Below are 26,251 nucleotides of genomic sequence, written 5' to 3'. Positions count from 1 at the left end.
ACTGAGGTTTTCTCCTTTCCCTTTTGGAGCAAAAGTCCTCATTGCTTCCATCTCTCCCTGTCCAAACTTCTCATGAAATTACAGCTGCGTCAGCATCTGCCTATCTCAGCGCAGGTGCTTTTGCTTACGAGTTGAACACTCCACCCCCCATATCTTCACGGAATTACAACGGGATACTCTGATATATCATAGCTTCACAACAGACTTTCAGCTTTAAGCATCTCCTCTCTCTCTTCCCTCAGGTTTTCAGCTCTTCAGAGCAATAAAAGGGTTAATCTCACCTCGGCCTTGCAGCTGGAATTTTTCTTATCGCAGTGGAGAGGGGGAAGAGCCGAGCCGCTCCGGCTGCCCAGAGCAAGGCAGTGGGGGGGGGGGGTCCACGGCTGGAACAGGTCCATCGGCTCCAGGATGGCCGTGGCCCGGTCCGGCCTGGCCCAAGCAGGGACTGGCCGGGCCCACTGGCCCCCACACGGGGCCCGCAGCCACCTGTCCCAGCACCGGAAACGAGAGAGAGAGCTGGAGGGGAGTCTGTCTATTCTTAAATGTGGATCACAGAGGCGGTCACAACTTTAAGTGGCTTAAAGAATTGTCCATATTCAAACTGGCCAGCTGATAGGTTCTATCAGGTCCCAGAGGAAGCTGTAAGCCCCCCTTAGCAAGGACATCCCTTCCGGGACTATGCTTGCTAACCTATGACAGTCAGGAACGCTAGTTTTCATCTTTCAGTGAAAAGATCCCTTCATGGTAGCACCGAATGTATGAATATGTAGTTTGAGTATATATGTTAAAAACAAAAAAGGCACACTTTAAGCACAAATTCAAAAAATATAATTTATTAATTAAAAACATTTTCTGATTCAAATAAAAAGGGGTCTTAAAATTATCACAAAGAGCACTAAGCATCTGCTAATGTCATGATCAGAGGGAACACAGAAGTGCTAATGCAATTCCTAGGGCAGCCTGCAGATGAGACATCTGTGAGCTCAGATTTGCTAGAGGCTCAAGTCCCACACAGAGTCCTGTGTTCCATCACGAACAGGACTGGGTCAACAATCCTGTTATTGTATTTCTTCTTCTGAAATGTGAGGAAGATGGAGTCACAAGCAGCATCAGCTTTACCCCTTCCAGGGTAAATGGAAGAGCAGACAGATCTTTACTGGCTTACCCATGGTGTACTGTTTCCTCTACAGTTACAAGTGCATGTCTTTCCAATCCACAGCCATGTCTGCTGTGTTCCACCGATGTAACATTGAATATCTTGATTAGGCAAGAATATATTCCTCAGGAAGAGAATGTCAAAGAGCTCAACCTTCAGGAAGATAGGCACATCTCTTCTGCCCTCATTAATGCTTCAGCCCCCAGCTAGCGGGATTTTTCTTGAAGAACATGCTACATGTTACAGCTCAAGTTGATACTGGGAATGTGTCACTCTCTGATTTTCCTCTGGCCCATGAGTTATGACATTCTCCTTCCCCACATTCCTTCTCCAAAACCCAGCTATCTCCACCAACTCTACATAGATATGTGGCAAATATATGTGGTCTCCTCTGGCACCTGCCTGAGAAATGGAGCCAACATAGGGAAGCAGTGGGAGAAAGGCCACTAGCATCTTCTGTCTTCTTTTCTTGCTGCTAGAGCTGACACAAGCTGCAGCTGAGAGGCCAGAATCAGTGGAACTTTGAGGACACAGTGCTGTGCTAGTACCAGTGCTTCACAGCACGGCTACTGTCTGATACAGCATACATTTATTTAGAGTTGCAGCGGTGACTCAGTATCAGCACACGCTCTTTTTTAGTACAGATCTTTGCTGGTGCAGAACAAGCATGAACTCTTGAGTAAAGATAAGCTTTTTGATTGCTAGTGATAAAAACTGAGCCCACTAGTGGGTGTAAGCAGACTAAGGAATGAAAAAACCCCAGGAACCTGAAGTCAGAAAAAGTAATTTTAGAACCTAAGAAAGACATATTAAGGGGCAAACAGTTAGCATTTCCTTTTTCAAGGACCATAAATGCCTTTAGTATAGCAATAGGAAAGACAATCATGGCACAAAACAGTAAAATGAAATAGATGTCTGAATCTCCAAAGACTAAGATATAAATATGGTTTGCTTTGAAAATCTAGATATTTTTCTAATTTAGATTAGAAAAATCTAAAAGCCTTTGTCCTTTGCTATTTGTCCTCATTTTGTCTCTTCATAGAGCACAGGAGTGAGCCTAACCCATAGCAGAAAATCTCACTGCCTTCCAAAGGGGAAGAAAAAGGACCAATCGCTAATATGCTAAGGAAGCAAAGAGTGTATTCACCCACTTAAAATAGCAAGTGTGACTCAGATTTAGTTCATTATTTCCTTGTCAGACTGGGAAATTCCTAATCAAATGTCCCTGAAGGGGAGCTAAACTCCAAATGAAAGAAGTTTATATCGAAGAGGTAATGGGGAACAGAAACCTTGGAAAGAATTTAAATCACACAACAGACAGAAGTTCATTTCATAGAATGGCAAACCTGACAAAAATACTACCTTAGAATGTATTTGTTTTGCCAGTTAATGGGGTGTAGTCTAGCTCTTTTCCTCCACAGACAGTTGCCCAAAAGAAACAGGCAAAAAATCCACAAGAGCATGTGTGCCAGCAGCATACACTTTCAAATATTGGAATGAAAGTAAACTGCCCAGCTCAGTATCCTGTTCATGGAGATAATCTGTGCTTAAGTGGTAACATATCATATGGCAAACTGCACATGTGGCAGTGCCAGCGGTTGTGACATGAAACACCTAGGTTGCAAAACAGTTGGTCTATGGCGGAACCACCCTGTGTTTGAAGACTGGCACAGGAAAAGTGCCAAAGTTGTGTAATGTGTTAGCTAACTTTTTGTTACAGTTAAGACTCTTCTAGAAGTGAAAACAATTCTGTGTACAGCAATAAAAATACATGTAAGAGGACTTTTCTAATGACATTTTAAAGCTTTCTACAAATTCCTGCTGCTGAGGGAAGAACATCAGAATTTACTCCTGAGGTTGCTTTACTTCACACCGTGGCGTCCTACTAAAATGCATAATAACATTGCATTAGTGTTCACACAACGCTGCAGTCATGGATATTACTCTAAATTTAGAAATCAGCTGTAAGAAACTCTTTTGAATTATTTGTCTTACAATTTAACTTCAGAATCTGATGCGCTATAGCCAGTGTGCCTAATTATGATAATTTGCCTTGGCAACTGTTATTCATGATGTTATCTGCTGAAAACTGGTATCTGCTTAAAGCTGTATGGTTGTGCGTTTTTAATCATCTAATAAGGACAGGTTTGTGTGATCCTGTTCATCCCTCCTCCTCCATTCTCTCTAATTGAAAATACACAAAGGAAGTAGAAAAAATAAACTGAAAAATTCAGTCAAACACTAGAATATTTGACTGACGGTTGAAAGAGAACATACTATAAATTTTCTATTATTTATTCCAAAACTCTTAACAGCCAAAGTATTAACAGGTTTAGAATTATATAACCACTAATTTTTAAGTTATCAATTTATCGCAGGATCATTTAGGTTGGAAAAGACCGCTGAGATCATCAAGTCCAACCTCTGGCCAGACACCACCTCGTCAACTAGACTATGACACTGAGTGCCATGCCCAGTTGGTTTTTTTGAACACCTCCAACGATGGCAGCTCCACCACCTCCCTGGGCAGTCCATTTCAATGTTTGACAACCCTTATCATGAAGAAATTCTTCCTCATGTTCAACCTGAACCTTCCTCGGTGCAGTTTGAGGTCATGTCCTCTCGTCACTTGTTACCTGGGACAAGAGACTGACCCCCTGTAGTGGTTTGGCCCAAAATACTCATTACTGCTTATCTTCTGTGAGATAAGAATTAGGAGAAATGCAAAGCAGGCACCAAATTTGAAAGAATAGAAAGAAGTTTATTAACAGACCTAAAAGAAGGGAAAAAAATTATACCATACCTTCAGAACTCTCCTCCTCCCCTCACCTTCCTCCCTTCTCTCCCTGACAATGTAAAAAGACAACCCTTCAGATGTTCAGTCTGTTTACCACTTCCATAATAAACTTGGCCGCAGTGGAGGGGCGGGGGAGGAAGCCGAGCCGCTCTGGCTGCCCACAGCCCTGCTGGGGGGGGTCATCCTGGAGCCATGGGCCGGGCCCACTGGCCCCTGCACGGGCCCCGCAGCCACTTGTCCCAGCACCAGAAACGAGAGAGAGAGCTGGGGGGGGTGTGTCTATTCTGAAGTGTGGGTCACAGAGGCGGTCACAACTTTAAGTGGCTTAAAGAATTGTCCATATTCAAACTGGCCAGCTGATAGGTTCTATCAGGTCCCAGAGGAAGCTGTAAGCACCCCTTAGCAAGGACATCCCTTCCGGGACTATGCTTGTTAACCTATGACACCCCCACCTGTCTACACCAGGCTGTGGGGAGAGATAAGATAGAATTGGGTCGCAAGCTGTGGGATGTGCCTGCAGAGGCACATAGCGGTACAAAGGAGCACATAGCGGTACAAAGGAGCACATAGCGGTACAAAGGAGCACATGGCAGCACAGAGAAGCTTGTCTCCGCCGGACCCTGGGGGGAGGAGGTGTCACACGGCAGACCCCTACGGAGAGGAGGCTGCCAGGAGCTGATAGACGAGTGAACAGCGAGTGATCACCCCATAGAAGGACATTTAGGAAGTGTGTTGCTGATGTGGCAACACGGGATAGGTCACATAGTGAGAATTGCCATGTAAGGAAATACTGTGCCTTGGAAAAGTGTACAGAACCAGCTTGTTTCTTTGAATAAACGATTCAGATTCCCTGCTGGTCTGAGTCTGTGCCTCAATCGCTGACACCAAGCCAGTTGTAGAGATGAGGGGATTCAGGCAGCTGTAGAGATCAATAAGATCCCCCACGAGCCTCTTTGTCTCCAGACTAAACAACCACAGCTTCCTCAACAACTCCTCACAGGACTTACTCTCCAAACCCTTCCCCAGCTTGACTGCCCTTCTCTGGACACACTCCAGCATCTCAATGTCTTTCTTGTAGAGGGGGGTCCAAAACTGAACACAGGATTCACAGTGTGTCCTCACCAGTGCCGAGTACATGGGGACAATCACTGCCCTGGTCCTGCTGGCCACACTATTGCTGATACAGGCCAGAATGCCACTGCCCTTTTTGGCCTCCTGGGTACACTCTGGCTCATGTTCAGCTGCTGACCAGCAAGCCCAGCTCTTTTCCACCAGGCAGCTTTCCAACCACTCTCTCCCAAGTCTGTAGCACTGCAAGGGCAGGTCCTGGCACTTGGCCTTGTTGAACCTCGATCCATCAATGCAGCCTGTCCAGATCCCGCTGCAGAGCCTTCCTATTCTCTAGCAGATCAATACTCCCACCCAAAAGTTTATCTATTCTACTCAAAGTAAGCCAGCATACATTACATATAAGAGCTTAACATGCGTGGCATGACTGTATGCATACATCTATGAGAAAAAAAAATGCAACAAACAACAGTCCAAGACATCTTCCTGCTTAGCCTGAATATGAGTGACTACATGTGTACTGGAAAACAGAGTTCATATGCCCTCTTTTTACCTTTATAAATCCATAACAAATCTTTATAGAGAGGTATTTAACTTAATAAATCTATAAATTTTTGAAACCTTGTGACATAAAGTATAATGGCTGTCAACCAATTTAATTGATATATTTAATTTGCTTTTTTTTTACACTGAGTTTAATTTTCTTCACAGTGGCTAGTAGGGTGCTGTGGTTTGGATTTGTGCTCAAAACAGTGTTGATAACACAGGGATATTTTAGTTATTGCTGGTCAGAGTTTACTCAGAGCCAGGGGCTTTTCTGCTTCTCACAGCACCCTGACAGCAAGGAGGCTTTAGATACACGAGAAGCTGGGAGGGGACACAGGCAGGACACCTGACCCCAACTAACCAAAGGGATTTTCCATAACATATGGTGTCATGCTCAGCATATAAGCTGGTGGAAAAAAGAGGAAGGGGGGAAGATGGTGTTCAGAGTCATGGCATTTATCTTCTCGAGTGACTATTACACGTGATGAAACTCTGCTTTCCCAGGAATGGCTGAACACCAGCCTGCCAGTTGGGAAGCAGTGAATTAATTTCTTGTTTTGTTTTGCTTGCATCTACAGCTTTTGCTTTAGCTATTAAAGTGTCTTTATCTCAATCCATGAGTTTTCTCACCTTTACTCTTTCTATTCTCTCTCCCATCCCACCATGGAGGGGGGGAGGGAGGGAGGGAGTGAGAGAGAGAGCGGCTGTTTGGTACTCAGTTGCTGCCTGGGGTTAAACCACATTTACTAACATCAGAAAGCTTTCAGGGAATGAAATAAAGTTAAACCAAATTGTTATAGTAATGATCTGGCCTGTTCTTATATGTGTTTTTTAAGATGTTTTTATGGACTTTTCTTATGTTTCATTTTGTAAAACAAAGGCATGCAGCTACGAGTAATAAAATTACAAGGCAATTAAAATATAAAAATTTTATATGATTTACAACAGTGTGTTTTTATTGTATGTGACCCACTTTACGTATGTTTTCACACTTTGGAATTGCAAGTCTAGTAGCAAGGTACATCCCTCTCTTATCCTACAGCTGTGCAGCCCTAAGTTGAGGTGTCCTCTTGTAATCACTCCTAAGAAAAACCTCACCTTGTGTTTAACAAGGAGTTCAGGATAGAAGGGTTGAACTACCCTTGGATGTGCCTGTTACTACTCGGGATTAATGCCTATAGGTTAAAAGGTTAGATTATAAGCCTCACTTTTACTTGGCCAAAGTCAGGTAAGAAGAGTCCTGGTGGTGTGCCAAGTACTATTATTGCACTAACTGCATTCAGATGAGATGTTTATTCTGCACAACAAGAGGTGCACTAGATCTGTAAAATTAAAAAATATTTATTTCTTTGCTATACCTTTCCTTGGAGGGGGTTACAAGCAACTCCTAATGACTTCAGGTTGAAGCTGAAGCCTTCTACCTGGAGGTTTTAATTTCACCTGAGTAGCCCTCAGCTTTATTATTTGCTCTATGAAGGATAGACACATGCACAGTTATTGCAGGTGCTGGTCAGTACAAAGCTTCTGGGCAATTATTGCTGTGTGGGAGAGAGAAATGTGCCTCCATGTCTCTTTTTATCTGAGAAAGGTGAAAGATGGACCAAGGAAGCCACATATCAGGATAAAGGTAGACAACAGTTCATTTTTTTTCTGTGTAAGGATCTAAGCAGCCAAATGGAGCAAACGAAGCAGACAAGAAAAGTTCCAATCTCTGATGCTGCTATTTGGCTAAGGGGCACTGGTGGTCAGCCTGCACAAGTGGGCCTGAAGTCCAGTAGTTCAAACTGACAGTCTGAAACACTCCTTATTTCCTGTTTTTCCTGATCCTAGTAAAGAACAAATAGATTTTTGAAGATAGAATTTCCTGTATAAGACTGTGATTTGATGACAGAATAGATACAATTTTAAGCTTCCCTGTAACATAGAACATAGCACTAATGTGGTGCAGGCTCACCCTGTTAGCTAAAATTAGTCCACCTATGTTTTTCAAAGCTCATACTGGCTAGCTTTTGCAGAGGATCAGGTATCATCACACACCTTGCACTTTGTGCAATATCAGAATCACTTCCCTGCTGCACACTAGATAATTTGACAAGAACATGCTTTTGCATCCATACATGATCCAGGTGAAATTTTTGCTGCGGGGCTATTTGCTGATGCACTCAGCCAGTATGAACGGTTATGGAAAAAAGGCCTGTGTTTTAATGATAAATTTAATATATTCTTATGCACCACAATGGAAAAAAAGTTGCAAGATTCTGAGAATAAAAAGTATGGGAAACATGAGAACCTGATAAGCATTCTGTCAGGCACTCTAGAAATTACTTCTGCCTCAGGCTGTGCAAATAACTAATTCCTCAGTTTAGTTGCTGAATTGAAAGGATAAAAACCTCAGCAAACTGTTATGCATTACCAAAACAAAACCCAACATGATTTTCTTTATTCAAAGTTAATGTAATTTTTTCCCTTTCTTCATAAGTTCTTGAAATTAAACACAACAGACAAAACCACTGGAGGGTTTCTGTAGGTGTCATCTTTTTACTCAAAGGTACAGGAGGTAGTACACATATCCAAAATGTGTAATGTCTCGATTTGTCTTAAAGGGGAATCTGAATGCAGCAGAGAATTTGAACGCAAGACATCCTAAGCAGTAGTTCAAAGTATTGTGCAGTGAGAGTCATGGTGTCTTTTGTTGATACCTTTTCCATTTCTATGAATAGTTATTAATCAAATCTCTGACTCAGTGGCGACCCAGTTACTACATGCAATGTTAAGGACATTGCCCTAAATTGCAGAAGACACTTGGAATGCAAACACACATGCATGCAGACATTTGCACACACAGTTCAGCATTGCATAAGGAAAATTTAGCTAGCTGCACATGATCTGGTGAACACGTATTGAAGAACTGCAGACCACCACCAAAATGCTAGTCTGTCTCCCAGAACCAGTGTTACTGCAGTAGCATGGTGATGAACAATCCTTTCTCTCAGCAAATCTGATTAGTCTAGCTGGAGTGGCAGGCTTGTGGTTCTGAAGCTAGACACAGAGTTGGCTGTCTCAGCCCCATGCTTCCTAAATCCCAATAATTTTTAAGTGCTTCTTTCACTTTCTTATATTAAATAAATATAAATGTCATGCATTGTAGTGAAGTACACAACTATTTTTTGAAAGACAGGTGCCACCAATAAATACATTTCTCCAGACCCAATGGTTTGAAAAACTAGATGTGATTTCACAACTAGTTTTTAAGGTAGCAAATCCCTCATTCTGGAGACTTTGCTATTTTCCAGTTGATTTTCCACCATCAATTCTAATTGTGAGGACGTACAAAAGTAACATTAAGGAGGGAAGGAAAGATCTAAATAAGCGGCTTGAAAGATGGACTCTATTTTGCAAACATATTTGCATGTACTTATGAAATTAACTAACCATATAGATATCTAAGGTGGTTTTGTGGGCTTTGAAGGTTTGCATGAAAACAAAAGTTTTTCCAGCCTGCCTTATATGAAAGCAACAGGCATTTTTCACATCAATGTGTGCTACATCATGTGCATTTCACCAAGGTAAATTATATGCTTTATCCCCAAATTCAATGCATGAATATGCATAAAAATATTCTTATTTTCAAGGCAAGGAATGGAGGGAATGTGATTAAGATTTGTAACAAGGTTGGCAAGATTGGGGTAAGATACAGCTTGCATACATCAGGAGACCAAAGACACTATAGATCTTCAGCTTGGATAGAGAGATGAGCAGGGTTATGAAAGTCTACAGTGTTGTGAGTGGCATGGAAGAGGTTACTGTAGGATGATTACCCATGTCACAAAACAAGAGCTGGAAAGCACGCAATCAATTCATCAGACAACAAGTCTATGACAAATAAGAGGAAGTTCTGTTTCACAGTGCATAATTAGCATATGAACTACTACACAGTTAGTGATGGCCACAAAACTGTGGGGACAACAGAACTATACAGATGCTGAAAGAGACACTCAGAAAATGGGAGTCTACAGGCCTTTAAAGACAGTGGTCTGGTTGCTTTTCCAGTTAAGGTGGCCTCAGAAGAACAATGGTATCTCTCCCTTGGAGCACAGCTCCACTGCAGGAGCACAGCTCCACTTCAGGAGCCACTAAGCCTGGAATTAATACATGGTGAGCCACATCTTCCTTATTCATATCCCTTCTTATTGAGATGGCAATCAGTTCAATCAGCAGCAGGCTCCTTCTTTTTCTATGCTGAATACATCCCCCATTCCCCATCCCTGCTGGCTCTTTTCTTTCTTACTTGGGAAGTGGTGAAGTACTGCCTGGAAGATCAGTTAGGATGCCTTAACACCAGCAGTCCTTCAGGGAGCTGGGTGACAATGCTTTTTTTGCTGTATGGGCAAAGGATAATCTGGAATTAAGGAAGCGGACACAGAGAGATGGTGCAGTGGGAGTGAGGGGAAGTGCTCATATGCTCTGACTGAGCATGAACAGGAAAAACACAATTCCAGGGAACAGGACCCTCCTCACAATAATTATTTTTAGCTGTTTGCTCTGCAGAGGATGGTTTGCTGCTGAGATTTATAGATAACAAGAGAAGAAGCTTATCTCAAGCAAATTATTATAATTATTTGCTCATTATCTAAAACTTACTTGGTTCTTGGCCTTTGCTTCTGGTGGAATTGCAGTCTAACATTCAGCAACAAAACAAAAGGATGATGCCACCATCAAGGCCAGTGTCACAATGTATTCATTGTGACTACAGAGAATAAATAAGAGGGTGAGCATTACACGGAATTTTAAAATAAACAGAATCTGTCCGCTCCCCTTCTCCCCAGCAATGCTTTCAAGCTTACTTGCATGAGTCCAAAAATGTGACAACATGACATATTTACTCCTGCTCATAAAAATAGTTTTATCAAAATTATCACGTGGGACTATTACTACAAATATATCCCATGAGGAGAATTCACTGTAAGTAGGACACAGAGGTAGAAATCTCACTTACAGTTTCAGCTGTGGTATCTGACTCACACAATCAACACTTTAACTCCAGAAAGCTGTGTATATTCAAAAGCCAAGAGTATATTCTTTCCTTTGCAGTTAGAGACTTGCACAGAAATATCAGGGAAAGGTTTTAGTATTTTGGATTACAATTCTCAGTGTTGAAGGGCTATGTTTTTTAGGGCAGAATATTTGGATAAGACAAGAAAGTCTGATGGAAACATTCAGTCCTTTTTAACATGTAATGTCGATATCACAGAGAACAAAAATACAGGACCGATCACAAAACTTGAACTAGGTCAGCAGCGTTTCTTCTCTCAAAACACTCCTGAGTGTTGCCAGGTGGAAACTCAGGGCATGTTATGCCACAGCAACTGCAGAATAATTTTTAAGCCTGTAATTGTGTCTTAATTCTCACTCTGGTTCTAGAGGTATGCTAATATAGTGTGAAAGCAGCCACAGAAAGTATTTTGGTGGTACTTCTGACAGCTAATTAGCATATTTCACTACTGCATTGAGTTTTACACTGTAATGCATAAAGTTAATTTCACAAGTGTAGGAGAAAAGTTATTCTCTTCCCTGACCTGTACACTGCATTGAAAAAACATTTGCAGGATTATCTAGGTATACTATCTACAATAATGGCATTTATGTGTAATGTTACTGCTTTCGTTGTGTTTCTACATGCATAGAAAATATATAAAATAAGACAGATTGCTAGTGTGTTAACAAGAGAAACACAAAAATCAGTTTTGTTTTCGTGCTGGATCTGAGAAGTAGTTTTTCAAAGGCACAAATGACAGGTTTGTTTAAATCCCATGGAAATTCACTTATCACACATTTATGCCTTTAAAAAATCTGCACCTTTGGATTACAAAAGACCAGTATTAAATCTAAAGGCTTTAATCCAAATACCATTTTTGCACAGCCAACAAAGATATGCAGTGTTCAAAGAGATGTCTACTTACTACAGAGTATACTCAGCTCATAAAAATGCATTCACTTAATTCATAACAAAAAGGACTTAAGGACCTGTGTTACTCCACACATAGGAATAGCCTTGCTAGAGAAATTGCAAATGAGGGGAGGTAAAATCGTGTGACGTACATCTTGTTTGGCATAAGTAACTACCCTGCCACAGAGGTCAGTCTAGGTATTCCAGTGTCACCCTCTATTATCACCTATACAGAAAGAAAAAGCTAGTTCAAACCTTACAGACCAACAGATCATAGCAGGTTTAAGCCTCAGATCTGTGAGTAACAGGAAGCTCCACAATATAGCACTTTTTTTCTGTAGTTTCCAAATATGATTGAAAGGCTGATAAAATTCTGTGAAATAAACTATCAAATAACTGAGGTGATTTTTGAGAAGAGATATTGATTGCTATCACAGTTATTCTTGTTAGTTGTACAAAAATATAATAAATATATTCTTGTTATCAATTATACTTATGCAGTTATCAGCGCAGCTCCTTGTGCCCAAAATGTTGACTTTTTTTGTAGGCGTTGTGAAGGCAAACAGGTTAAAGCATACTCAGCCAGAAGAAAAGTATTTACAGTGCATCTAACACCCACCCAAAAACATCCATGCAGATAAATAACCACAATCTTTTATTACAGTAGTACGTTAGCTTTGACTCAGCCCTAAAATAGATCCCCTCTGGCACTGGAGCTGACAGTAGCTGTGGGGTCAGCCTGCACCTTCTCTGAGTGCCGCAGATGAAGAGTGAAGAGTGTGCATGCACTGGGCAGGAAGAGCTGAAGCAGAGGGGGGAAGGCAGCACTTCCTTCACAATGGAAATGCACACATGCCCTAGCATGTATCTGGCAACAATGTCCTAACCTGTGGTTCACATAACTACTGTCATCTCAGGAGAAACCGAGAAAAATAAATAAGGCTTAGAAACTGACCTGTTTTTCATTTTCATCCTCCAGTCTCAGCCTGTCCTCAATGCAGTTCCTGGCCTGAAGGAATGCCTTCCTCTGAGCCCTTTCTGTCAAAATCCTCACAAAGACCCCATACAAATTTACACTGACAAAAAGGATTGCATTGGCCACAAGCTGTAAGAAAGAAAGAAAAATAAATGAATATTTTATAATACAGATTTTTATTTTACATTTCTGCTCAGCAAAATATATATATAAAAAAACCTGTTTGAAAACTGTGCTTTGCTAGTCCTGTAACTGATACCCCCTCCTGCAGTGAAACAATTACAGCAGCTACCACAAATCCAGACAAGCAATATTGCACAATACAGAATTTTACATCTGCTGAAGTTAATTTCTTTTATGATGATCTGTAGCTTGTCATCTTCGTTCATCATAATTTCTTTCATCAGCCCATTGGCAGATGTGTCCATCTAATAAGGAGAGCAATATCATCAGTATTGGTTCAAAATACCCTGAAAACTGAAACTGTTTTCCTATGCCTTTGTAAAGTAAGGATATTATTGTTCCTTTTTTTATAGTGGAGAAGAAAGGCACTGACAAACCTGTGACCAAATAAAAATGTGTGCCTAGGTACCCCAAGCTTTCATATTGTGTAGTTTGTATTTGGAAAATCTGCTTCTCTTCCCCTATCTACTGTCAGCAACCCTACTGTACTTTTTGAGAAATCATCCAAAATATCATTGATGCTATCTTGCACCAGATCTCTCAGAAGGTGCTGAGTCCTTTCAAATGATGGCCCTCAGCACATGCAAGGCTATTTTTATGCAATAATCAGCAACCATGAATTACTTTGGAACTACATCTATAAACAGTGTTATTATGAAGGACACAAAAATGACTGAACTGCCCTTCTGGGTTTTTTTAATGTTTTAACAACATGTAATAAAGTTACTTAACTAACATAAATAACTGAACAGTGGTTTGTACACAACCTCCCAATCTAAGGCAATTCTGTCCAAGTTTCTCACCACGTCTCTGAAACATGTCTTCAGATTGTAATTTCTGCAATGAAATGTGTATTTAGTAAAGAGGAAATAATGCCTTTTTACCCAATGTATTTTCAGTACCAGTATCCTTATATACCCTAGAGCCTACCACAGCATCATGATAAGGATTTATGGGACTCACAAATTCCAAAAATTCAGAAACAAGCTGGCATTTAAATTGGCCAAGTGTAAGCATAATAAGAGCAAAGAAAGACATTACAGCGAGTAAGAGCAAAGAAAGACATTACAGCGAGTAAAACAATTCATATTAAGTTCCTATGCACCTAAAATACTTCAAAAAGACCATAAAATTGACATTGGTTTCCTAATTCAAGTTTACTAGCGTAAATTAGAGAGGAGACCATTTTTGTTTGCACAGTATAATGGGTCAAAGTCTGCACACATGAACAACATAATCAAATGTTAAGAAAAATAAAGCTACTGATGTTGTAGAGAATGCTTCCTAACAGGAAGGTTGAAGGTTTTATGGTAAGCCAATATGCCGATATGGTAAACAAAGATCCAAAATGGCATCCCTGATGCTTTTGGAAAGACTTTGGGAAATGTTTGACCCTGCAAAAATAAGAAGGAAATCTCTGATGCGTGTTAGAATTTCTGATTCTAAAGGTAATATATATCACACCTCTTGCTACCTCAGAATAGTGGGAAGAATTGAAAGACTCTATCTGGGTCAGTTTTCCAGACCTTCATGGATTCATAAGTCCTCTAACTTTTACCTTCAAACCCGGTTGTTTTTAGTTAATAGGACACCAACAACAAATTCCCTGCAAACATTCTCACCAGCACAAAATCCAAAGATAACCTGTCACAATAAAAGGAGCTCTACCTAACATTAGTGGTACTTTTCCCCTCAGTTATCAAAAAAGAAACCATTATCTCACAAAGGCTAAAAGCAGTGAAGAACGATGTTATAGCTTTCTCCCGAGAATGGCAAAATGCAGGTTCAGGTGCATTCAAATGAATTTTAACCTAACAATCTCATATACCACTTAGTTACATGCCACTTCTGATGATAATACAGATAGTAAAACTTTGAAGATGAAATGCAGTACATGAGCATATTATTTCATGATACAGGCTGAGCATAAACAGTCTGCAATTCCTATTCTGCTTTATTTTGTTTGATCACAGAGAACTGTTTGAGGTGTATCAATTTTTTATCACAAGTTAACACCTACTAAAATGAAATGACTGTAGAAATTCCAGTGGAATCCTATTTTTAGAGACATGAATGTGGCCACACTCATCGTATCTCTGCATTTTGTCATGCCAAAGTATAGTGGCAACAGTGTATTTTAAAGCTAATTCTTAAAGTGCAATAGAATAAAAATAGAAAGGATTTTTAAAGGTTGTATTCAAAGACAGTGAAGAGAGCCCACAGAATGAGCAAAGCTGACAGTTACAGACAGTGCAACTGCTTGACCCTGTCCATACACAAAACAGCTGTTAATAACACAGGGTGAGAAACTATCTTTATGTGCTGATATCAGAGTGGCTCAAGACATAAATAATTACCACTACAGACAATAAAAAAAGTCAACTCTGTTTCTGTATTTCAACTGGAAACAGTAAAAGACCATATATTGTAACAATCTGCCAACTGTTCGGGGGCTATCATGATTTCACTCAAGCAGCAGTGATCACCTGGACTTGGGGGTAGGTGGGTCCCTGCTACTTTCAGGCTCAGCAGGGTAAGTAATTTTCCAACATGCTTTGAACAGTTTAAGATAAAACAGAGGCTTAGCTGTCAGCTCTGGCCTGCAGGGAATCAGAAAAGTGATAAAGCAAGTAAAAGATTCATAGATTTCAAAATGTGAGAAAAGAAAGTAGGGCAGATTGTCTCCTGAGGTATAAGTTCCTTTCCTCCACAACCCATTTCTACTTAATTATTATTTTTCCCCCAATTGCAACTAAATACTAGTCTTTCGCTCTAGGTTTCTCAAATGTGTGCCATTTTTCAGTCCTTTCATTTTAATACATACCTCTATATCTACACACATACATACATATATATACATATACATACATACATATATATATATACACACACACACACACATATATTTCATACATTATGTCCCATAATTCCAGGAAAGACTGTGAGACTTGCTGTTAAAACTAAGGAACATTGAAGAGGTACTAAGGCATTTAGAACTGCTGAAATATCAAGGACTTTCGTTTTAGGTCATTCCTACATTATTTACTATACTACTGCTTAGTAGGAAAAAGAGTGCTCCTAAGGTTTCACCATCCCGTTTTATTTATAGAACTACAAAAAAACCAATTTACTTGATGCAACACAAAATGGTTCAAAGACATTTTTATGCTGAAAACTTTCAAACAATGTTACTCTTTCAATCCATAATAAGATTACAGGTCAGCCAGAACAAAAAAAAAAAAAGGTATCAGGGTCATGAAAGCATTTTTCTAAAATTTTTTGGTTTTTTTATCACTGTCATTGAATCTTGTATCATGCATTCTGCTTATTGCAGCATTTCAGTATGAACATCCTGAGCTTTAAGATTCTCTAGTCCTAAGTGGTTATACTCCCTGTCAGTGGATGAATTCTGGCATTGTTACTTGTGTAAGGGCGTTACCAAAGACAGACTTCCAATATAGCTAATCCTTGTGCACTGCCTAGTCAGGAACCTCCAGCAGGTATTTCAACCAAATGTCTGGCTCTCTCTCCTGTTTATTTCTCCATTGCATTTTTTGGGTCTCAATTTACTTTTGGAAGGGAACTCAAACTGTGCAATACAGCAACACCCATCAAGGAGTGAGAAAGTAATTCTAGCAGCAGACATATGTAACATGCACATGCATACACAGAGTTTGAGGAGTTTAATTAAAGATCTCCTTTTTATTCCCCAGATTCATCTCCCTCTTCTTGAGTCTCCCACAGGATTAGTTGAGAAACTCTTTGAAGAGTCTTTTGAAACCTTTTTCTCTATTCCAGATAGGATTTATTCTCTACTTCTTTTTCTTTCAAAGCAAGGACGCTCATGTGTGCATTCATGGGTGCTCTTTCTCAAATAAATGGTGAAAAATTCTTCTACATATTATTATTTTCCTTTTGAGAGGACTCTGCTTACTCAGCAGACTAGTTCTGTTATCAGGTTAAAAGTCGGATAGTAGATGGTTCAAACTTAAAGCTGGTTTTCACTGGGGAGTAGCTTTCTGTTTGTACTACAATATTGTCTCAGAAAAAATGTGGCTACTTCACAAAGGTGTAAGCGACTTCCGGATCACAGAAAACATTTTAACAAAGTGATATTCATACAGATGGTTATTGAAGTGCCCAACTGAATAGACTAAATGACAAACAATCATACATAATCATAGACTAAAGAATAAAGGAAGGAAACTTCAGGAGACTCCCTCAGAATTGCATTGTGCTTTCTAAAAGGTGGACTTGTGGTGTGAGTAGGACTTCAATAGCTACCACTCCCAGAATTATAATTTAAGGGCTAATATCAATATTCGATTTATTCTCAGAAGCATGAGTTCTCATGAAAACCCATAACGTAGATTGGAATATGTAGGAGATATGGCCAGCATTTAAATATGAAAACTGAAATTTGCAGGAAAAGAAAAGATCAATGCAATTCCTGTATATCTTAATCCTTAAATACCTGATGAGAGGTATGGTGAGTCTAAACTCTACTTACAGTTTTCTCCATTAACTGAATTTTACTGCAAGTAATTTCTGTGCCACTATTGTTGTTCCTGTTAAGATAATGTAATATTTACTCATTCTGTCAAAATACTTTGAGATATGGCAATGCAATGCATTACTTTAAAATATGAATGTCTATTGTGAGGGATGTTTCTAAAGAAGGAGTCATGAACAGCTTACAAAAATGAGTCAGTGCTTCTATCATTAAAACCCTTGAAGAGCAAGGCAAGACTGTGCTCTTTATGAAAATTTTTGGTATCATGAACAAGAGTTTAAACAAAAATATTTTCTCCTGTTATGGAAAATATTACCATTAGAGCAGTGCTTTATTTACAGTGCTAGACAGTACAGAGGAGAATGCACAACCAGCTCTTGATTCTGACACAGTTTTGTTAAGTTCAGTAATTAATTTACTCAACTCACTTTGAAACATTTTGAGCATACTTATTTACTAAATCTGCTCCCTCTGATTACTGAAGTAGTGTAACACAGGAAAGAGAACTTTTTCTTAGTTCCTGACAGTCTCCTGAAAAGAACACACTCCTACCAGAGGAGGCAGCTAAACAATTTTTCTCCAAATAAATGTATTCCCATTTTGAATAAACATCCCTCTATTATTTTTGTAAAGTTTTTGTTCCAGCCAGCTTATATCATATGCTAAGGAAATGCTGTTCTGCTGTGCTATTCACCATGGTTTCTGTGCTCATTAATAACCTCCTGAATGTACAGCATACTCTAAAAGAAGATTAGTGAGCAGTTATTTCAGTGATGAGTGCAGATGTCACTGTTGAGGAAAAGACAGTAGCACTGGGATGTCTATAACCATACAAGTAAAGAGAAATTTTTACAATATCTAGGATGCTAAGTCCACTAACCACAGCCAGTTTTTCTGAAGTGTACATGCACAATCTGTAATTGCAGAAATCCACTCTGTGTCTCTGCCTTTGTTTGCATACCTGTTTGACCAAAGTAAAAGACACAATTTATAAACACTGTTTAAAATACATGCCATACACCTTTGTAAAAAAATTCCCTCTACAAAAGCAGAGTCATTGAGAGCCATCAAACACCTCAGTCTTAGAAATTTCACTTCTTCCATCTTTCTCCAAAGGATATGCCATTTTAGCTTGGAAGCATGCTCTGGGAGAAAAGCTAAGTGCACCTCCCTCTCATGTTATAGACTGTTGGCTATTTATCTTGTCCAAAGCACTTACCTCTCAGATTAAGTAGCAGAGAATTAGGATGGAATAGCAGAAGTAGAGCTGATTGAATCATAAATTTGGAATCCTAAACCTTATGTAGTACTGAAACTTAAAAAACTTTTGGTAAATGTAACTATGATTATGCAAGATACCAAATATTTATTTTGCTGAAGTTTCAGAGCGGCAGCTTTCTTATCAATACCCTCAGTCAAGTATGTGACATGAATCTATGACATCAATTTCAGGGTCCTGTTTTTGAGATTCTCAACTTCTGTGCCTTTCTTAGGGAATTTCTGAAAGGAACTCACAATTCTATCATTTATACCTTTCCCAATATCAATAAATTAAGTCTTTATTTTGATGTACCAAGACTACTGGGTTTGGGGCTTTTTGGTTTTTTTTGTTTTGTTTTTGGTTTGTTGTTGTTGTTGCTTGTTTTTTGTTGTTGGTTTTTTTGTTTTGTTTTTTCCTTGTTAGAAAGACAGAAAGCAGAACTTAGGCACAAGAACTTTTGTTCTTTTCTGTTTTTTTAATGAAGTAAGAAAGCCAATTTTTAGGGAATAGGAAAAATACCATACAAAGAGAGGTAACCTACGATAGAGCACTGATAGATGAAATTTTAGAAAAAAGAAATAAAGGACTGGATGGAAAACACAGGCTGAAATACCTTTAAGCATAACTTCTAAATCACTTCAAACCTTTCCAAATAATGAATGACTTCATAAAAGCTGTACTTCTGGGAAAAAAAGAAAAAAGACCAAAACACACAGCAATATTCTTTTACAAATGGTTGGTGAAACTGCAACAGTACTGTTTGAAACTTGCCAATGGTAAGCACTGGGCTATTGCACCTCAGATATAAAAAAAAAAAAAAAAATTAAGAAAACAGTATTATTTGTCTCCACCTGATTGCCTGTTTTTTTCCATAATGTGTACCTACTGATACACCTGTGTTATTGACAACATGTGTTGTCAACTTGTGAACAATATTAATTATTTCTCTTGGTCTCATATTTGTATGCACAAGCCCAACTGATGTTAGTATCAACAATCTTCCCATATATCAAACTAGAACTTAAGATGGATGACTAGAGGTTACTTCTACATAAAGCAACAAACTCTCTTCAAAGCCCACAGAAGTGGGGCTATTCAGAAGAGAATATTGGAAAAATATTACCTGTGAAGGAAAAATAATTTCCCAGTCATCCATATTAATTTCTGGGTAGACAGGAGAACTGGCTTTCCACAGTTTTTCTGAGAGGCTACAAATGCCTCTCAGAGAAGATATGACAGATGTGAAACCTCAGCTGTGGTTTTCTCTTGCTCTTACTGTGTACTGCACTCCAGAGTGTGTAACAGGTTCACAGCACAACACATACCCAACACAATAATATAGTCTCAGTCACTTCCATCTCTGGAAAGACGCCACAATGAGCTACCCAGAAAAACATTAAAATATTCTTGCTAATGCATTACATGTCACATCTCACATATTTCTTAGTTCTGAGAAGATACAGGCAAATGTTACTGACATGGTTTAGGAATGGTATTCCCCAATTTAGTGCTGTCACCGAAACACTCCAATCCATGCAGAAACACTCCAAACCATGCACAGCTCTCTCACTCACTCCCTCCTCCCGCTCCTCGTCTTTCTGCAGCAGCTGGAGAGGAGAAATGGAGGCACAACAGGCAAAGATCATTGGTAGAGATAAGAACAATTTATCAGAAACAGCAATGAAATAAGCAACGTAACAGCACAATATCAATGACAGAGTGCACAGGAGAGGGAAATGATTTACACGCTATTGCTCACCACCAGCAATACCCTGAGCACGGGGAGGGAGCCCTTCTCCTGCCCCTGGCAATGATGGGAGGTGGTATAGGATAACCTCTGGGTCTGAGCCAAGCCTCTTGTGGCTACTGCAAACATTAACCCTCTCCTAGCTGGAGCCAGGGCAGTTACTTATATTTCTTTTCTGATTTAGCTGTTGCATTCTTTTGCAGTGTATTTTAAGCCATCACAGAACAAATAAACCCTCATTTCTTCAGTATACTGGAAGTGTAATAGTATACGCTTCTGTACACTTGGTAGTTTGCTATGGGTTTGGGTTTTTGGACGTTGCAATTGCTTCCAAACATTATGAATAGCTGCTATCTATCACAAAATATTTGGAATATATTGCCAAAGCCATTTCAAATAATTTCTATAGCAACTGTGGCCAACAGTTTTATTTATTTATAAATGCTATTAACTTCACAGAGTCCAGGTTATCAGCCTCTGAAGCTATTCTATATCAACTCGAATTCTACAGCTTTCTCCCTTTTTTCTATTGGTTAGTATAACACTATGTTGTGCAATTAGAGCATAGTGCAGTAATCTGTTGTCCAAAATTTATTTACATTTGCTATATGCAATACATGGTTCCTTTCCCACACAAGAATCAATCTGAATATCTTTTTTTTAAGCTGAAGTAATTAAATGCATCAAGATTGTGGGGATATACAATCCAAGCTAGTTTGAAACCTTTAGTTTGAAACCATAGTTGCTAGGTGACTGGACCTTCAGATCTTAAGTGCAATTTTTCTTCATTTGAGTCCTGTGCATGGCTGAGAAACAGCATGTAGTGGTCTCAGTCTGGTGCCTGGCTGCTGTAGACAGGAAGCATTTCTTATCTAGAGTACAGTTCTTAGACTACAGGTGCAGAATGAGGCCATGGTTTCAGTTCAGCAAGGGCAGACACATTTTCAGACTGCGACTGTAACAACCCAAGGAGGAAATGTGCCTGCTCTGAGTGGGACAGCCTCTTTCTCAGGCCTCCTGCCATGCACCCTTTGCAGCCCATTGTGAGCCACAGTTGGAGTGAACTCACTGTTGCCTCATGCTGCTGTGGCATGATCTGGTTATACGCACAAAATTTACTCCACAATGTCCCCCTTCCAGGGCTGGCTTTCCGAAGAGACACAGTTGTGTTGAGCTCCTGCATGTTCTGACAACTGGAACATGCTTCTAGCTTTTCACTTAAGTCCTCTCAGTCAGCAGCTTTAGTTGTCAAAGTGTTTTCTGTGAAAACTCAAAAGTGCTATACAAAGTTTTGCCAGTAAACAGTGCTGGGGCGGAGGGCTATTCTGCCAGCCAGTGATAGAACTAGTGACAAAACATGGGTTTTCTGAGTCTGAGCTCTGTTCTCAGGTGTTTAAGCTTGGACTTGTCAAGCCTAGGAACAGTGCTGCTGGGGATGAAATATTATCCCCAGGCTTACTCTTCATGCTGCACAGCCACTGAACCATCTATCTGGTACTGAAATGGTGTTCTGTGCTGCACACAGGCTACTTCCAAAGAGGACTTGAATTTTACTCCTGGAAAGTTGGTTGCATAAATCGTAGGAAATGCAACACCCATCTCTAAAACCTCTAAGTGCCTTTTTTGAATTTAGCTTCATGGTACTTTTTCAAGGTCTAGGAGACAGCCATGGTTACAATCAGGTTCCCAAGTCAGTGTGTGTCAGTTAGGTATAATCACAGACATATTGCAGATGAGAAAATAAACACAGATTAAACTCAAGCAGCTGTCAGAATATTACACTGTAATGAACTCATGGTCAGGAAATCATGCTGAAATGCATTACTTAAGATCTTATATAGCAAATTCAGGTAATTTTTGGTGACCCAAGCAGTGTCAGGTACACATTTCTCATATCAAGTATGGAACTTCATATTTATTTCATGCCACTAAAAACAGTTTGCCCCCCAAATGTCCAGAAGTATACAGAAGTCTTCTAACAAATCACCTCAAAATTAAATTGAATGACTAAACTGCAAGGAGTTGGTTCTCCCTCACTGGTGAAACACCTGGTCCTTTTCCAGATGAATGAAGCCAGATGGAGATAAAGAGAGGAAAAAGTGCATGTCCTGTTGCCCTGGCTGTCTGTGCACTGTTAGGTGAAAACATGACTGCATTAGGACTAAAATGATCTCAGTCAGTTTCCCCTTCCACCAAAAAGATTGCCTGCTAGACCTGACAACTGTCCTGTTGTATCAGTTTTTTTGGTCTCCATGCAGACATTTGATGAAGCTGGTGAATGATGTCACTTCTGGTCAATTGTCCTGAAAAGATGAAAGTGTTTGCCTTGAGGAAACCATGTTCTATTACAGAGAGCCCAGTTACTTTTCTCCCATTGTGCTTTACAAGAGCTGTCTTTACAGATAATAAGATTTTCACTCTGCAGGGTCATTTAAGCTACAGTGTCTTCTGTCAGTGTTGGCATTTGAGAGCTTTAATACTGTCAGAGTTGTAAAGGAGCAACTTAAGAAGAGATGGAGAATCTTAGCCATTTTCTGGTTCAACTTTGAAAATTATTTTTGCAATGAGAAACCAATACATCACTAAGAAACTGATTAAACAATAGATTAATAGGAGATTTAACAAAACAAATTCTGGTCACATTTGCACTTGATAGATGGACTCGTTAGGAACACAAGAAAATATTCCTCTGTTTAATTATTGTAATTAACAATTAAATCAAGCAGTCAATTTTTTTCAAGAGAAGCCAAAGAAATTCTAAAGATTTAGGATCAAAGGATCAAATCCAACTAATTTTCAGTTACTGACCCTAAAAATCGAGTTTATTGCTGGAACCTATGCATGGTAATGAGTAAAAATAGTCTGTGTGTGCTAAAGAATGGAGGTATGGTTCCATGGTTGGGAATTCGGGTAGCATTCCAAACTGATTCATACAAACCTCACTGCTGGATCAGGACCTTAGAAATGACAGTATGCCAACTTTGCAGGCAACAGAGTGCTTTGAAAGACATATCATAAGGGCACAAGAGTAATAAATTCTTGCATCACATGATTGTCTTGTTGTTTGTACATTTTCTGGTTCTGTTTTAATGTAACATCATTTAAATGCAAAAAAAATGATTTTGGACAAAAGTCACAATATTGTGAATGCCAGTCATATAAAAACACAGAGTTGAACTGCAGAAATAAATTAAAGTATTATCTCAAAAGCCGGAAGTTGTAACAGGATATAAATGAAGTGGTTTTTGAGAGAAAGGAGGATTAAATGGGAGAAAAGGCAAAATAAAAAAAGAAAAAAGTAAAACAATGAAGTGGAACTGAAATATGCCTAGTCTGAACAGAAGAGTAGAAGAATAATAAGGGGGCTAAAAGGACAGATATGATGCCAAATTAGTACAGTCTTGAAGACTGTGCTATCTTTTATTCCTTTTTCATTTGTTTGATGTAGATTATTTTCCTATTTTAATTTTCTTTTTTTGCCAATGTCATATTTTGGTCTGCCTTGTAAGAGAGGGGTTTGGGATATCTTTCATGTAGATGAAAGAGATACGTAAAGATCATGGACTGCTGTACTTTGAATTCTGAACAAGATGCCCTTTCTGGTTTGGTTTTTTTGGGCTTCTATAGCTACCAAAATACTTAGAAACTCACCTCAACTTTCATTTAATTTCCTCCTCCCTAAAAACTCTCTGGTGGGTCTATTTTCTGCTTTGCATGTCTTTTCAGTTCTGGGTAGCTTAAGGTTGTCCATCAAATTAAGATTTTACGATCTTAAGAGAAATAGTGCTATTTCCACGTACATATTATAAAAGATTGCAAACAGCAGAATTTTATGCCCTGGAAAAGACAAGAGTGGTATTTAGCTGAGTTACTGAGTATTCTGAATATTTCTTTTTCTGCTCCAAAACAAATGAGAAAGGAGAGACAATATGTTAAGCCCCAAAGCAAGATGTTTACTGGTAACAAAATAGTTAAAGTCAATTGCAACTACTGTAATATATCATATTATGTCATATTATATCTTCCTTAACTGTACATAAATCCCCTCTTAAGGGTTTGCTGATTGCACTCTTTATTGCACAAATAAACAAAGAAATAACAAGGATATAACAGGACACGTACTCTACAGTGTCGCTGTACTTTAGCCTTCTTTTGGTACAGGCTCTGCTTGTTGTCTGATCTCAAAGCTGCAGAATAAATCCAGGATTGTATTTGTGCATGTTTACAACAGCAAGAAAAATGCCCAACATGATGTGTATCCCCTATCACCTTCTCTATGCCCAGACATGATTCCTGTGCCTTTCTGCGTCTTTAAAACTGGGTGCGGGAGAAAGAAAAAAAGGAAGCCAGATGAACTTTTCAAAGCAGTTTGTGCTCCAAGGTCACACTACTCCTCTGCGTGCTTCTGTGGCAGCAAGAGCAGAGGACACTGGTCTTGAGTAGCATGAAGAAAAGTTTGTCTGGCTTTTTTACTAATTTACACAGATTCATTAGTGATAGTTCTTCTCCCTTCAGAACTAAGTACCAGTGATCTGATCATAATTTCCTCAATGAAGCCACCTGAAGTACTTCTTAAAAGAGCATCAAACATTGAAACATGGGATACCTGAAAGTTGAGGTGATAATGTAAGTTCAGTGAAGACCCTTAAAAAATGGAGGTGTTGACTTAGTGATTTTGAAACAGTTTTTGCAAGCAGGATGAACTTCAAAGAAATAAAAAATGATTGAAAACAAAACAAAAGAACTGGAGAATTTTGACAAGGTGGAAGACCACACAGTTCAAGAGTACACATCCTTAGCGGCTGAAGTTAAAAACAGATTACTTAGAGTAAGAACAGTTGCAGGGAGAAACAATGAAGCAAATGAAACAATACCATTAAAAACCACTAGCTTGAACCAGTCAAGTCCCATCTAAACAGTGTAGAAAGTAGGTAGACAGACCAAACGGGTGTGTGCTTGTATGCTAATACAGAATGGGGAACTGGGATGAATTAAAATCGAGTAAGAAAGATCATATTAGAAGGCAGAAGTGGTTATTATTGTTGGTTTTATATAGGAAAAAGTGATAAAAAATTATGAAGAGCAACAGAATCCCTAGGAAAAGCATACTCAGGGAAAAGGCAACTCGATGCTTAAAGGAAAGGTGTGTCTGTAAACATGAAGTCTGTCTCTGTAGGTATTTTTATTTAAAAATTAATCTGAACCAATACAAGCGCAAATCACAGGATCACTACTTCTGTTCACTTTTAGGTGTCTCCAGCAAATTGTAGCAGTATCTTTCATTAAGTCCAAATGCCAGCTAAAACACTAGTCAGAGATTAAATCCATGATGTTCACAAAAAGTTCCGTCAACTTTAGAGATATAACCCTACTCTTTACATTACATAAATAACAATTGCCCCAGTGCAATTACTTTTACTAAAAACTCAAACACATCGTCTATAATCAATTAAATAATCTAAAATAAACTAATTCTGACAGTAGTCGCTTCACATGATCTGGTTCACTTTTGCATCTACATGAAAGTCAGAATGTCAGCAGGCTTTCTACTTTAACAGTTTAGGTTTCCACACTGTGTTCTAAAGACTAAGTTAATATAGCAATGTTATTTTTGCCAGGCTATCTACGTGTCTCTAATATTTTGAAAGTTATTTTAAATTCTGGCTTTTATAACATTGCATTTGCTATATTACCTTGCTTTGGCATGTTGGAAAAAAACCCAAACACATTTATTTAAACAAGGCAAATTTTCATATTGAGTAAATAACGGGTCTGTTTTGATATAATTAACCAAGAACTAAGATTCAAATTTTAAAGAGGACTCCGAATAACTTTATTCATGTTAATATGTCTGTAATTGTGTTCAGATTACATAAATTATATACAATTTTACCTTAAAGACCTGTGCTAATAGGGATATTGAGTGAGATATATTTCCACTGTAAGGCACTGTGTAATGAGTTCAGTGTAAAAAATACACCAAGTAATTACATTTTTGCCTGCCTAAATTACCCCTGTAGGTTCAGTGGATTGTAGGAATCTGCCAGCTGTTAAGCA

The 26,251-nt window shown here is 39.0% G+C and overlaps 1 protein-coding gene across 3 annotated transcripts in view; it reads right to left on the bottom strand.

The window, feature by feature from the left end:
• The window catches only part of ADCY1 (adenylate cyclase 1), a 160,510-nt gene that overhangs the window by 105,545 nt on the left and 28,714 nt on the right, over positions 1–26,251 (bottom strand). For 2 of the 3 annotated variants that reach the window (XM_042043119.1, XM_042043121.1), the window contains exon 2: positions 12,470–12,619. The exons of the other annotated variant lie outside the window; for it this stretch is intronic. In XM_042043119.1, the coding sequence (XP_041899053.1) occupies positions 12,470–12,619 (150 nt within the window). The remainder of the gene's footprint in view (positions 1–12,469; positions 12,620–26,251) is intronic. 3 annotated transcript variants of the gene reach the window in all.

Source organism: Corvus kubaryi, unplaced genomic scaffold (genome assembly GCF_017639235.1).
Source record: "Corvus kubaryi isolate FWS band 111438036 unplaced genomic scaffold, C.kubaryi_AGA036_p1.0 37398, whole genome shotgun sequence".
Taxonomy (NCBI): domain Eukaryota; kingdom Metazoa; phylum Chordata; class Aves; order Passeriformes; family Corvidae; genus Corvus; species Corvus kubaryi.
This window is presented reverse-complemented; position numbering and strand designations above follow the sequence as displayed.